The 15,502-nt window shown below is 43.4% G+C and overlaps 1 protein-coding gene across 6 annotated transcripts in view; it reads right to left on the bottom strand.

Annotated features, from left to right (window-relative positions):
* The window catches only part of LOC121709816 (protein unc-79 homolog), a 311,977-nt gene that overhangs the window by 62,443 nt on the left and 234,032 nt on the right, over nt 1–15,502 (bottom strand). For 5 of the 6 annotated variants that reach the window (XM_042093431.1, XM_042093433.1, XM_042093432.1 and 2 more), the window contains exon 36: nt 13,283–13,423. In XM_042093431.1, coding sequence (XP_041949365.1) covers nt 13,283–13,423 — 141 coding nt within the window. Of the gene's footprint in view, nt 1–13,282; nt 13,424–14,549; nt 15,058–15,502 lie in introns of those variants that run through there. The other variant, XM_042093436.1, reaches the window with a different exon arrangement.

Genomic DNA, 15,502 nt, shown 5'->3' with positions numbered 1-15,502 from the left:
ATAAAAGGCATCTCTGCAATAAACTAGTCCTCTTTTCATTCGACCTCGAGCATCTTGAACCAGTGAAGAATTTAGACGCCTACGAGTTCAAGCTCACATCACGCCATTAAGTCCCCACTGTGGGATGCGGGACTATTCACCTGTCTGGCTCATCAAAAAAAGCCCTTTTTCAAGGCGCCATATTTATCTAAAAACTCTACATCCCGTGGCCCACCCCACCGCCAGTATTGGAGACACACACTGGAAAAACTGCTTAATCAGGAGCGACCAGAGCCTGGATGCACATGCCATTTCCTGCAAGAAATCCCTGCTGCCCGGTAAAGGTAGAGTCTTATCACTGAGAGCGGCAATTATGGAAGAGAACTGCATAAGCTCTAATGCTGAGTATCGCAATGACAAGCCAGTCAGAAACTCCGCTACACAACTTGTTGTAGTCGTGGGCTAGTGGAGTCTCACAGGTACCTACAGCCAAAGCCAACATGCCTCTGACTAAGAAGTTAACTAGTGAGAGCCAGAAATGCTTACTACTGTAGTTAACTAGTAAATTTTAAAATGCTCACTAGATAACTAGTTGGAGTAGCTTGATTTCACTAGTTTACTAGTGAAACAAAGTGTATACTAGTTAGCTAGTTAAAGCCAGAATGTTCACTAGTTAACTAGTTGAATCATCCTTTGTCCACACTAGTGATCTAGTTAGGATGTACATGTATACAAGTCAACTAGTTCAAACCTAAATTAACTATTTGCACAGAATGGTAACAAGGAGGTGGGATGCACTGCACACTGAGGCTTTATGTGGACTCCCCAGTTTAAAATAAAACATGACAACCAATATAGACACAGAATTCTGCCATTATCCCACCCGCTACATTTGCATATTGCACACTAGTTAACATGCTGGTCTGAGGAACTATACCTAGTTAATTAGTGGCTTAAATGTGCAGCTTGCATGCCAATTAGTCAAGGCATAATTGCTTACTAGTTAACTAGTGAAGGCCAAAATGTGCACTAGTTAACTAGTGGGATTCAGAAAGAGTCACTAATTCACTAGTGTGGGCCAAAATGTCCGCCAGTTAACTAGTGATAGGAATTTTGACCTTACTAGTTCACTAATGGGGTGCACAAAGCATCACTAGTTGAAAGGGCAAAAGATCCACTAGATATCTAGTGAGGACAATTTCAACCCTACTAGTTAGCTAGTGAGATGCAAAAAGAGTCACTTGTTAACAAGTTAGGACCAAAATCTCCACTAAACTGCAGCGATAGATCATCAGGCTTTTGGAGGATACATTTTGGCAGGCTGGAGTTCTCTGCTGGAGAGCCAATAGGAAACTTCAGCATGCTTCTTCCCCAGCTCCTCATTAGCATTCTGTATTAGGTAGTTATCGTGAGCCTATTGGCTTGAAACAGTTTTGGTATAAACATTTTGTAGCCTCATTAGTAAACTAATAAAGGTAAAAGAATCCAACTAGTTTACTGGTGGGCAATTGGCATTCACTCGTCAACTAATTAGATGTACTGCAAAGAGGTACAAAATATGACCGACGCTCAGTCCTGCACATTCTCTCCGCAAAAATAAATCACGCTTGTCAATTTGTCTCAATGTCCTACTCCATCAACCTACTTTTGCAACTTTTGTGAATGTAAATGAGTGTGTGCATGTGTACGTTTGCTTTTTTGTATTATGTGCTTCTTTGTGTAAGTTTTTGTTTTGTGAGTGTGTGCTTGGGGGTAATGTGTTTTCGTTAAAAATATTTATTACAGTGCATGAAAATGCACTGTACTGTTCTTCCTAGGCAACTTCTTATTATTATTATTCCGCTTACCACTTTTTCCGTACGCAATTTCTCTTGAACAGTTTAACTTAGAAACTTCATTCAAACTTTGTAACGTAGGTCTTCAAACAGATAAGGTTGGTATGTCTTTTCAACTTTGAAACTTTTATACTTTTTAAACTATTAAAGAAAAACTTTTTAAAAATCCCCATAGACTTAACATTGCCGATTATGACATCATAATACGGCCGTTAAGCAATTAGAATCCTATGGCAGGTGTTCAGGCCACCTGGATCAACTGCCAGTCTCAGGCTTTAAGCATACAAACTGGCCCTATTAAGACTACACATCCTGCTCAACTGCTTCCTCTGCCAAAAACTGTTTCAAAATAAAAGTCCTCACTACAATATTTCACTATTAAACAATTTAACCCTTTAAACTACTGAACTTTTTAACTGTTCAGCCATTGTAACTGTTACTCGTCATCAACTATGACTCCTACCCACTGTAGCTAGTTAGCATGGTTAGCATAGTTAGCATCGCTAACATTTTTAGCAACACTGTTAAAAATGATTAGCTAAGTAACATGGTTAGCATAGTTAGCATGTTAGTTAGCATAGTTAGCATAACTACTGAAAAAGATTAGCTAGGTTAGCTAAGTCACATTTGTGGCAGGATAACCGATGGCGGAGTCAGGGAAGAAGCAAGTTTCCAAAAAGGTCTTTTGTTTATTTATTTTTTTTTTTTTTTTCAAAAATATTTTTTCTAATACGTGCAAATATTCAGAGTCAAGATGAGCAAAAATGCAAAACAAAAACTGTTCAAAAAGAAAATAAATAGGCATCAAGTTGCCAGGCTATGTCTCAAAAGACCCTGCACACTTAACCAGTCCACAATTCTCATTCACCGTTCTCTCTCTCTGCACAGCTCCCCTGCAACTGAGGCCATGGGGCCTAATACAGCCTTAGGCTAGCTGTAGCCCCTCCCACTAGATTGCCCCATTGCCAACAAAAATCAATTAACCAAATAATCACACAATAATAACCAAATAATAAACCAAACAAGCAAACAGCAAATATAGAAATACATACAAAATGTTTCCCCCACCAAAATCACATTTGTAAAGAGAAAAACCCATATTAGTGATAAACACAAAAACACCCCTGCAATAATGGTTCCCACCACCAATCACCCGCGAAACCCCTCTATTTCAACCTAGTGGAACATTCCCTCGGCTTCCCCACGTTAAACCAGGAAGTTGAAACGGAGTTCGGGATGGTGGTGAGTTAACTGTACAGAGTTGTAATTACGAAGGTTTAACTAAATAAATGAGAAGTTTGACAGCCAGTGTGGGTATTTTCATTACTTGCTACCAGAAGACATTAACCCTTTCGTGCCCGTGCCGAACATTCCATTTTTGGTGCTGGATGACCTCCTTACACAAAAAACCTTATTTCTTGAGTATAATACATACCATCAATGGGATATACATACCATTGTAATCAGAAGGGTCAGTTCTATCAAATGATGTAAAATACATATGGTAATGTTGATATAGTAATGAACAGTCTTTGAAAATCCTCTCCAAATGTATACCGAAATTCGTTAAAATTGAATTTCATTCGCATAAAAATGAATTTTCATCATATTTCTATATGAGATAGAGAAAAATATAGAGTGTATGACATGTGCAGCAAGTTGTGGGCTATTTAACAAAAAAGACTGAATTGGAATATCATTAACCTTTCAAAAGTTATGATAAATTAAGTGATTGGTGTAAAAAAATGCAGGAAACGGGATTTAGAATGTTGACAGAATTCACATTCTCTTTCTCACCAAAAACATAAAAGTATGCATAAAAACTAATAATGAAGTCAGACACAATGGTTTAGATTTATTTGGTCCATAAGAATAAACCATTTATTTGTATATAAGCAAATGCTACAGTCAACAATAATGATATATAAAAGAAAAACATGTACCTTACCAGTAATACAGGAAGTAAGTATACTGTATATTTATTGAAGATCAATTCTGAAGAGACATAGAATACATTTGATTCAACAGATACAACTTCCTTATATAAATTAGTGTAATATGAAAATGATATACATCTATAAAATGTATTATTTATGAAAAGCTAGGAATACAATCAACTTCAACATCACTCAAAAATCAATGTGTCTAAACATTTGAAAGTGGATTACATACAACAAGCCTGTTGAGAATAAACACATACACATATAAACACAAACTCACACACACACAGAGGAGGATAGGGAAAGGTGGGGTGGGGAACCTGAAGGTTAAACACAGAGGACCTATGACTCATAACGAAACGCATCCCCTTCTGTAGAATGCCAAATCTGACAGCAATTTTGTTTACCAAAAAAGCAGTCACCTACCGCTAAACTCCAGGCCATACAAGCTACTTTAGTGTTATTATGTATTGTTTTTATAACAAAGCCAACCATTTTTCTTTGGCTCCTGCTGTACAGGAATATGTACTTGATGAAAAGATGACAGTAGTAGTTGGAGCAGCTGAAGGCGAGGCTGAAATTTTGACGGAAATGCCTGCCAGCTGTTGTGATAGATTTTCGCCAAAATCTTTCTGGCTGTAGCTACCGAACCTAGGTTCAACACCAGATTCTGCATTGCCAAACTTGAAATAATAAGAAACTACTGAAACAGCAATGTCAATGGAGAAAAAGTGTACACAATATGTATTTCTCATTTGGTCAACGCTCCCTGATCCCTTCAGAGACTTGGTTCCCCAGTAGCAATGGATATTAGGGAGGGAAGTGAAGTCCCATGTCAATGATCAATCCCAGAAAACTGTGAAACTCTTCTGGGGTCTCTTCATCCCATGCCCCTGCACTGTGTGTTTGCATACAACGGCCTACTAAGCACAACCTCCCACCCGTTCCGGTTGGTAAAACCACATATGCCTGGGACAACAACATAAAAATCAACATAACAAGTCTATTTCAGTGTTTTAGTGGCAGTCTACACCACCCTACGCACGCCACCTAAATCTATACCTTCTTCCTCCATCCTCACATGGTCTTCAACATTGTGAGCGCAAGCTCATCAGCAGTCAGCCACCTCTTCAGGCCTGCAAGGAGGTCTGTGTAGGTCTTGTCATCCTCCATCTGAAACAACAGTAAAATCATACAAATGTAATACATTTATTAATTAAAAACATAAAATCACAAAACTACATATGTGTGCGTGTGTGCACATACATACACAAGAAGAGGTAGCCTAAACTATTGAAGCATTTTGAGTAACTCAAAAATATTTAGAAGTATGAAAAGTCATTTTATTACACATGGGTTTAGCTACCCTAAATCTGATTGCCTGGCTGGCATTAAGATAAAGACAGATTACATTTCACCTAGTAACTAACTGCTTAAATGCAATAATGACATTTCTGACATAATATGTGATTTCACATCATGTTTTCTATAAAACTACATATTGAGAAGAGTAGAATATCAAGTCATGCCATCTTAGAAAATGTTGAGACAAGCACGTCTGATGTTTGGCATTTAGAAGCAAGGTAAAACAGTTCACTACAAACTGCCTAGCGAGGTAACAACCCGATGAGAGGCAATACGTTAATTAGCACTACATTTCTGACAGAATCCGTGATTTCACATCTTGTTTTCTACAACTACATATTGAGAGGAGTAAAAATATCGCTCAACTTATTTCATGTAAGAGAACGCAACTTAGAAACGCGGCGCCCATTGATTTATTCAGCTTTGGTATGCTATACTGACTTGCCAATATAATGCTTACCTAACAAGCAAATTGGTACTAGAAAACAAACTTACTTACAGGTTATATACTAACAGGTTTTTAAATGAAATTGTCAAATGAAAATAACTGATATAAAAAGCAAACGAGAATACTGCAAGCAGTTCAGAGTAATGCAGCTAGCTAAAGTTACATGACGATGCACTTAGCCCCCGCTATGCCATAATGTTGACGCTGATGAGAAAGCATATTACTGTCAAATAACATGATTTTATGACTACAAATTAAGATTAACCATAACTAGAAACGATGTAAAATATATATTACCTCAGTTTATCCAGCTGTCCAGTCGAGGTAAACTCCAACGAAGTGCAGGTGGCATCTGGCGGTCCATGTTAAAATGTACGACTGAAGTGAAAAGTTTTTTTCACGACTCATCTTCAAGTATCCAAAACATTTCGCGCCATAAACCCCTTAACCAATCATATCAAATTGAAGCTTATGTTGTCAGCATTACGGGGAAGATTTCAGAAATAAAATCAGTCATTGGACAGCTGAGATATTAGATGATTGGTCATCGTTAAAATTTTAACGAAATTAGAATGGTCGGGCTTGTAAGGGTTAATACAGATGGGAGATGGAAATGACAATGTATATAGTTTGAGTAATGTGAATGGAGTCATGCACAAACATTTGCTACTTAAGAATGCCGGTAGGCCTTCCCCTGCACCTTAAACAACAACGCATGCTAGCTGGCATTTATGGTGAACGGTGGTAAATGACATTGTGAATAGAGAACCAGGAATACAACAGAGCAAACGGTAATGACAGTGATATTACACGGAGAACAGCGGCAGGACAGTTTGAATGTTAGCGCCGGCGTTTGGCTGGCTGCACGCTGCGTGAGCACGTCACGGCTCAGTCCGTGACATTTCCCCCCCCTTCTGGAGATGCCCCCTGTGGCATCCTAGACAGGAAGTCCGCTGTACAGTTCAACTTTCCAGCCCTGTACAAAACATCAAATTCAAATGGCTGAACTGCCAAGAACCACCGTGTGATCCTTGCATTGGAATCCCTCATTTGTCCCAGCCAAGACAATGCTCGGTGATCAGTCTCTAGGACAAATTTGCGCCCCAGCAAATAGTATCTGAAAGAGTCCAAAGCCCACTTAATTGCCAGACACTCCTTCTCTACCGTGGAGTAGTTGCATTCCCTCGGTAGCAGCTTACGGCTAATGTAAGCCACAGGCTGGAGTTGTCCATTGTCCCCCTGCAACAGAACAGCACCCAACCCTCTCTCTGAGGCATCGGTCTGCACTGTAAAAAGTTTCTCAAAGTCTGGGCTGAGGAGCACAGGCTCCTTGCACAAGGAGTCCTTCAAGTCTTTAAAAGCTGCCTCACACTCCTCAGTCCATTCAACCTTATTTGGCTGACATTTGCGGGTCAGCTCTGTCAGCACCACAGCTTTCTCAGAAAAGTTTGGAATAAAACGTCTGTACCAACCCACCAGGCCTAAAAAGGACCGCACCTGTTTCTTGGTGGTTGGTCGCTCTGCAGCCATGATGGCCTCCACCTTCCCTACTTGAGGGCGGATGACACCTCGGCCCAGCACAAAACCAAGGTAGGAAGTCTCTTCCTTGGCCAAGGCGCATTTGTTCGGGTGGATGGTCAGGCCCGCCTCCTTCACCAAGGAGAGGACATGCTGCAGATGACGCAAATGCTCCACCCAGCTGGCACTATAGATGACGATGTCATCAAGGTAGGCGGCGGCAAAGCCCTCCGTCCCCCTGAGGACTCTGTCCATCAGGCGCTGGAATGTGGCTGGCGCTCCATGCAACCCAAATGGAAGCACGGTGAACTGAAAATGACCAAACGGCGTCCTAAAAGCAGTCAGCTCCTTGCTCTCCTTTGACAAAGGCACCTGCCAGTAACCTTTGCAAAGGTCAAGGGTGGTCAGGAACTTTGCCTTGCCCAGGCGCTCCACCAGATCATCAATCCTCGGCATGGGGTAAGGATCAAACTTGGCCTGGGTGTTGACCTTTCTGAAGTCCAGGCAGAACCGTAGGCCACCGTCCTTCTTAGGAACCAGGATGATTGGGCTGCTCCACTCACTGAAGGAAGGCTCGATTGCCCCAAGCTGTAGCATCATGTCCAGCTCCTCCTTCAGGACAGGCAGCAGGCGTTCTGGTACCCGGTAGGAAGGTTGTCTCACCGGCTGCTCGTCCTTCAGCACAATCCGGTGCTCCACCAACGCTGTCCGTCCTGGTCGCTCCACGAAGAGATCTTCAGGTAAGATGCGGCTGAGCTCACGCTGTCGACCCTCTGGCAGATGACTCAGATCCAACTTGCTCTTCTCCTCACGACCAGGTAAGTACTGCTCGCTGTACTCCTCCTCCTCCTCGACCGCTCGGATTAGCATTGCAGACACTGCCGGCTCTGGCCTCTCACTCCACTTCTTTAACATATTGACGTGGAAGACCTGGTGTTTCCTGCGCCGGTCTGGCATGTGGACTTCGTAGGTCACCTGTCCCATCTTCCTGGTCACAGAGTAGGGCCCCTGCCATTTCGCCAGCAGCTTGTTGTCTGAGCTTGGCAACAACAGCAGGACCTTCTCCCCAGGCTGGAAACAGCGGGTACGGGCTGACCGATCATACCACGCCTTCTGCCGACCTTGCGCCCTCTGGAGGTTCTCTTGAGCCATAGCAGTTGCAGCTGCAAGCTTCTCCCTCATCTTTAGGACGTAGGAGATGATGTCCGTCTTGCCCGAGGTTTCTCCTTCCCAGGTCTCCTTCAAAACATCCAGTGGACCTCGAACCTGATGTGCATACAGGAGCTCAAAGGGTGAAAATCCCGTCGATGCCTGAGGGACCTCCCTGTATGCGAACAGCAGGTAAGGTAGCCACTGGTCCCAGTCCTTTCCAGTGTCATCCACAAACTTCCTGAGCATGTTCACAAGGGTCTGGTTGAACCGCTCAACTAGTCCATCCGTCTGTGGGTGGTAAGGAGTGGTTCTGACTCTTTTTATCCCTAACAGATCATACACTTGTTGGAGGGTTCTGCTCATAAAGTTGGGGCCCTGATCTGTTAGGACCTCACAGGGAATCCCTACCCTGGAGAACAGGTGTAACATGGCCATAGCAACCTTTTTGGCAGTGACCTCGCTCATCGGGAAGGCTTCTGGGTATCTGGTTGCATAGTCACAGATAACCAAAATGAATCTGTTCCCAGACTTGCTCCTCTCTAGGGGTCCAACTATGTCTATCCCTATCCGCTCAAAGGGAGTGTCAACTACTGGTAAGGGAATCAAAGGGGCATGGGCGAGGCCTTTGCCTCCAGATAGCTGGCACTGGGGACAGGACTTACAAAAGCTCTTCACTTCTCCAAATAGCCCTGGCCAATAAAAACGCTTGCTTATTCTCTGCAGTGTTTTCATATAAGCTAGGTGTCCAGCCCATGGTATAGTGTGACCTAGCTCCAGCACCTCCTTCCTGAATTTGTGGGGCACCACTAGCTGAAATCCCTCCTCACTCTGCCTGTAAAGGAGGTTGTTCTGCAAAATGTAGCCCTCTTTCCCAAGTGCAGGAACAAAACAAGAACCATCCTCTGCTTTCTTAAATAAGGCCCTCAGGGTGGGGTCTGCACGCTGTTCCTCCGCAAGATCCCCTTTAAGGGTGAAATCAGCCTCTGTCAAACTGGGGGAATCCACATCTGACTCTGACTGTAGGTGAGAATGCTCTAAAATCTCCCCAACTGTTTGTCTGCGCCTCTCATACCTCTCTTCCCTAGTGTATGTGGGCTGTACTGGAATATCCTCCTTATGATAGGGCAATTCAGACAGGTCTTCTGGCTGTTGCTCCCTGGCCATAGCTCTAGTGACTACACCACACCAAGCAGTCTTGCTCACTAGTTCAGGCAGTACAGGAAGATCCTGCCCCAACAACACTGGATAGGGGAGCTTTGGGACTAGCCCTACCCTAAGTAGGTATGTCTGATCACACACTCTAATATAAACATCTGCTGTGCTGTGCTCGCTCTGATCACCATGGACACAAAAGACAGTAAGCTTGTCATTGAAGTTCTTGAACTCATGGGGGACTAGATCAGCTTGCACCAATGTCTGTGAACAGCCTGTGTCTATGAGAGCTGTGACCAGCTTGCCATTAAGCTCGATGGTAATAACAGGGTCCCTGTTCTGCTGGCCCTTAAAGGGTGGGGTGGGGTTGGGAACATAGCACCGGTGGGTGTACTTAGACTTCCTGAGGGGGCAAGAGGGGCTCTTATGACCTTCCCTACCACAATTAAAACATGATATGCCTTGGGGCTTGCCACTATCTGGGGGATGGGGCAGTGCGTTTCTATTGTAGCTAGGGGTAGCATCAAAACCAACTCCACTACCAACACCAACAGGCTTACCCCGGGCTTGTCTGTCCAGCATCCCAGCATAGCGGTAGCTCCTGGGGCCTCTATGTGCTGCCACAAAGTTCTCCACCAGTCTGGCTGCCTCGGCTGCAGTTGCTGGGTTGTGCTCTTTGACCCAGGTCTTCACCTCTGGATAGAGGACTCTGAGATACTGTTCCAGCACCATAGTCTCCATGAGGTCCTCCTTGCTGCCGGTCGTACCTGACCCACTTGCAGAAGAGATCCTTCAGCCGGACGTAAAGCTCTTGTGGCGTCTCCTCCGGGCTGGTCTCCAAGGCTCTGAACTGCAGGCGGTAAGTCTCTGAGTTGATCTCGTACTTTTTGAGCACTGCTTCTTTTAAAAGATCATAGTCCAAAGTGCTCTGCGGATCCATAGCAACAAATGCACTCCGGGCCCTGCCAGTCAGGAGCGGAATGAGATGAATGGCCCAGTCGTCCTTTGGCCAGTCAAAGACTGTGGCGAGACGCTCAAAGGTGGTTAGGTAGTGCTCGATGTTATCAGAGTCTTCCAGCTTAGCCATCTTTGGTTCGTAACCTCTAGGTCCTCTGCTGGGGGTTGATGGTGGCTCATAGGTAGGCTCCTGTGGGTCCGGTGGAAGCGGTGTAGTGCCCCGTTCCCGAGTTACCTCCACATCCAGCTGTAGCTGAGTCACCTGATGGGTGAGGACTTGGAACTGATGGGCTTGCCTGGATGACTCCTTCTCCAGCCGCTCATCTCTGGCCCGCTGTACCTCCATAAAAGATTCGAACATCTTTGCCATCCGGTCGATAGCAGGAACAGTTGCGGCGGGATCTGGAGTGGGCTCCGTAGGCTCAGTGGCGCCCCCTATCGCTCCATTTTCATCCGCCTTCTTCTTCTCCCTTCTGTTGGACATCTTGGCTGGTTGTAATACTTCACCTCCGCCTGACTCCTTATCCCACTTCTGACACCAAATGTGGCAGGATAACCGATGGCGGAGTCAGGGAAGATGCAAGTTTCCAAAAAGGTCTTTTGTTTGTTTATTTATTTATTTTTTTCAAAAATATTTTTTCTAATACGTGCAAATATTCAGAGTCAAGATGAGCAAAAATGCAAAACAAAAACTGTTCAAAAAGAAAATAAATAGGCATCAAGTTGCCAGGCTATGTCTCAAAAGACCCTGCACACTTAACCAGTCCACAATTCTCATTCACCGTTCTCTCTCTCTGCACAGCTCCCCTGCAACTGAGGCCATGGGGCCTAATACAGCCTTAGGCTAGCTGTAGCCCCTCCCACTAGATTGCCCCATTGCCAACAAAAATCAATTAACCAAATAATCACACAATAATAACCAAATAATAAACCAAACAAGCAAACAGCAAATATAGAAATACATACAAAATTTTTCCCCCACCAAAATCACATTTGTAAAGAGAAAAACCCATATTAGTGATAAACACAAAAACACCCCTGCAATAATGGTTCCCACCACCAATCACCCGCGAAACCCCTCTATTTCAACCTAGTGGAACATTCCCTCGGCTTCCCCACGTTAAACCAGGAAGTTGAAACGGAGTTCGGGATGGTGGTGAGTTAACTGTACAGAGTTGTAATTACGAAGGTTTAACTAAATAAATGAGAAGTTTGACAGCCAGTGTGGGTATTTTCATTACTTGCTACCAGAAGACATTAATACAGATGGGAGATGGAAATGACAATGTATATAGTTTGAGTAATGTGAATGGAGTCATGCACAAACATTTGCTACTTAAGAATGCCGGTAGGCCTTCCCCTGCACCTTAAACAACAACGCATGCTAGCTGGCATTTATGGTGAACGGTGGTAAATGACATTGTGAATAGAGAACCAGGAATACAACAGAGCAAACGGTAATGACAGTGATATTACACGGAGAACAGCGGCAGGACAGTTTGAATGTTAGCGCCGGCGTTTGGCTGGCTGCACGCTGCGTGAGCACGTCACGGCTCAGTCCGTGACAACATTGTTAACATAGTTAGCATGTTAGCATTGCTACCTTAGTTAGCATGTTTAGCAAAACTGCTAGAAAACGTTAGTTAAGTTAGCTAAGTAGCATGGTTAGCATAGGTAGCATTGCTAGCATAGTTAGCATGTTTATCAAAACTGCTAGAAAACGTTAGCTAAGTTAGCTAAGTAACATGGTTAGCATGTTAGCATTGCTAGCACTGCTATAAAACATTAGCTAAGTAGCATGGTTAGCATAGTTAAAAATCTTAGCATAACTGCTAGCAAACATCAGAGCCATTCCAACTTTCAGTTATCGTCAAATATCTACCTATACACAGCCATTAAACTATTTGAATATCAACATTCATTAAACTGCTAGAAAAAGTTAGCTAAGTTAGCTAAGTAGCATGGTTAGCATATTAACATTGCTCGCACTGCTATAAAACATTAGCTAAGTAGCATGGTTAGCATAGTTAAAAATCTTAGCATAACTGCTAGCAAACATTAGAGCCATTCCAACTTTCAGTTATCGTCAAATATCTACCTATACACAGCCATTAAACTATTTGAATATCAACATTCATTAAACTTCTAGTCTGTCAACAACTTTTAAACTATTTACCTTCAACTTTTAAACGGTCTACTTTTAAACTATCATTAAACTATCTATTAAACTAGCTGTCTATCAACAACTTTTAAACTATCTACTGTCTATCAACAACTTTTAAACTATCTACATTCAGCTTTTAAACAGTCTACTTTTAAACTATCAACTTTTATTAAGCTATGCAACCACCATGTCTATCCTAGCATCAGCGTAGTAACCATCTTTGTATTATCTGTTTTAAATATACATGATATTTTACATCACAACTTTAGCATTTTCATGCACTGGTAATTCCTTGGAATTGCATTTCTAGTTTCTTTATGAGATTTTCCTTTTTCTCAAAATAAATTTGCATCCCTTCGATTTTTCCTATTTGTTTCATTGTGAGAGATTACAATAAATCACCAACATATTATTTTTTATACCGTTTTTTAGCATGTACCTGACATTCACAAGTTAGTGTTACCGTTATTCTCCAACCCAAGGGGAGGACTGAGTATTGAATGACACATTGCTTTTGCATCATGATGCTACACATCTTGGACAGGTGATTGCAAAGTGTGTTGAAACTTCAGTGAGCTGAAAGTGAAAAAGAGGAGTTTTATAATGCTCAATTAAATAGCCTACTGACGTATTCAGTGACACAAGTACAACCATTCTCCACCATTCTTCAAATGGTTTGGTTGAAAGGTTCAGCACTGACACATCTTGTGGGTTCTATTTCAATTTGTCTGAAAGAGTACTGTGTAATGCTTAGTAATCATTGTTTTTATACCTGCCAACAGACTGTAGGATATCCAATAGAAGGGGAGCTGCCAGGTCAGGGCTGAGATGGATGAACATAGACAGAACCACCACAGCTAAGCCCAGAGTCTCCTCGTCATATTCTTCCAATATAGCACCACAGTCCCGACACCTGAGAAATACATAAATATAGTGATGCCTTAGGCCCGTTACACACCGGGTGCATGGTGTGAGCATGTCAGCTGCGTGGCTGCGCAAGCGTGTTGTAAGCGTTTCCATTCAAAACAGTGAAGAAAAAAACTGACGTGAGAAAAAGAGACGTTTTAATTGGCAGAGAGGCTGCTGCAGCACCGCATCAGACATGCTTCTGGTAAGCAAAGACATTGAAAACTCCACGCAGCTGCCACGCAACTGAAACACAAGAGACACGCAATGTTCACGCCACGTTACTGGTGTGAAACGGGCCTTAGCCTTTTGTTTCATGTCAGGCTAAACACATTTGAATTTCTCTTATAAGACAGAAAGACTGAACACAAATGGAAAAAGGACTGACTGCAAGTGCCCTAAGACATTATGCAATATGCACAACTGCTCTCAGGAGTACAGGTGATTTTTGAAGTGTGGGGAAAAGGGGGTGGGGAGACCAAACTGTGAACAAAAAGTCTCAGTCTGTTAATACAATTATACTATGTGTGCGGTCTTAATTGTGGGATTTCTGTTTATTTGGGCTTCTGAAAGAGGGAATGCTGTCTTTTTAGGCCCTTGCAAAATATAAACAAATGTGCGTTCCTAAGGCATTTCCGGTGGCATAGAAAACAACATTGAGTTACCAGTAGCTCAGGGATAAACAAAAATGAAAATAAAAAAAAGAGTTTTTGAGTTCACATGTGCTTGACATCTCCCAGCCCCCATCAATGTCCAAACGTACTCCCAATTGTTTGTGCTGACTGTGCTGTTAAAAGAAACATTTGTGTTGCTATATATATATATATATATATATATATATATATATATATATATATATATATATAGCAACACAAATGTGAACTGTCCCGCTGGGAGCCGTGTAGCCTCTCATGATATCACTATATATATATATATATATATATATATATATATAGTGATATCATGAGAGGCTACACGGCTCCCAGCGGGACAGTTCAGCAATGCAAGGACACAAGGTTATAATAAAACGAAGGTTTTTAATAAAGTTCTTGGGAATTAACAAAAAGGTATGCCAAGTTCAAAAGGGTAACTAAGGATAAGGTTGATCTTTCAAAAGTCAAAACTTAATGTCTCTTCAAACGTGAAATCATAGTCCCATTCCCTCAGGAAAATATCTTCTTGGAAACCGGTCTTCAGCCTTACTTTAGTCAGCGCCGCAGCCCGTGGCCAATCCAGCGGTAAGTATTCCAGTCTTCAGGTAAGTATTCCAGTCTTCAAGTACTTCACGTGGAAAGTGCTACTTCGACGGTCTGTAGCTTCTCTGAGAGCACAACTTGGAGCTTGTTTCCCAAACCCCACTCTGACACCAACTGTGTCTCTGCGCCTTAAAAAGCCCTTCGGCTCATCAGGCCCTGATCGGTCTCAGGTGTGTTGGGATCTCGTGTGTTGAGGGGTGGAGTTGGAGCCAAAGCTGTCCGTGACTGCAGCCATCTCAGGGGAATGTAGCGCCCCTCCAGGACGCAGCCTCTCGTGACATCACACATCCCCCCCCTCGAGACCGACGTCCTCGTCGGGGTGAAGGAGGCGAAGAAGGCGTCGCGCCGGGAGAGGGCATCCGCATTGCCGTGGCGCTTGCCAGCCCTGTAAACAACAGAAAAGTTAAACGCTTGCAAGCTTAAAAACCATCTGGTAACCCTACTGTTAGTCTCCTGGTTCCTGGCCATCCACTGTAGAGGGGCATGATCAGACACCACCGTAAACCGTCGTCCCAGGAGGTAGAACCGCAGGGATTCCAGGGCCCAGGTTACAGCGAGGCATTCCTTTTCCACAGTGGAATAGTTCTTCTCCCTTGGAAGTAGCTTCCGGCTGAGGTAGAGAACGGGATGTTCCTCACCGTCATGTGCCTGGGCGAGTACAGCACCCAGACCCACCTCCGAAGCATCCGCCTGGACAATGAAGTCCTTCTTGAAGTCCGGCGCCACCAGGATCGAACTGGAACACAGGACTTGCTTCAGGTCGACGAAGGCTGCCTCCGCCTCGGGTTTCCACCTCACCATTTGTGAGTGGCGTTTGGTTGTCAGCTCTG

The sequence above is a fragment of the Alosa sapidissima genome, chromosome 5 (genome assembly GCF_018492685.1).
Source record: "Alosa sapidissima isolate fAloSap1 chromosome 5, fAloSap1.pri, whole genome shotgun sequence".
In the NCBI taxonomy this organism is placed as follows: domain Eukaryota; kingdom Metazoa; phylum Chordata; class Actinopteri; order Clupeiformes; family Clupeidae; genus Alosa; species Alosa sapidissima.
This window is presented reverse-complemented; position numbering and strand designations above follow the sequence as displayed.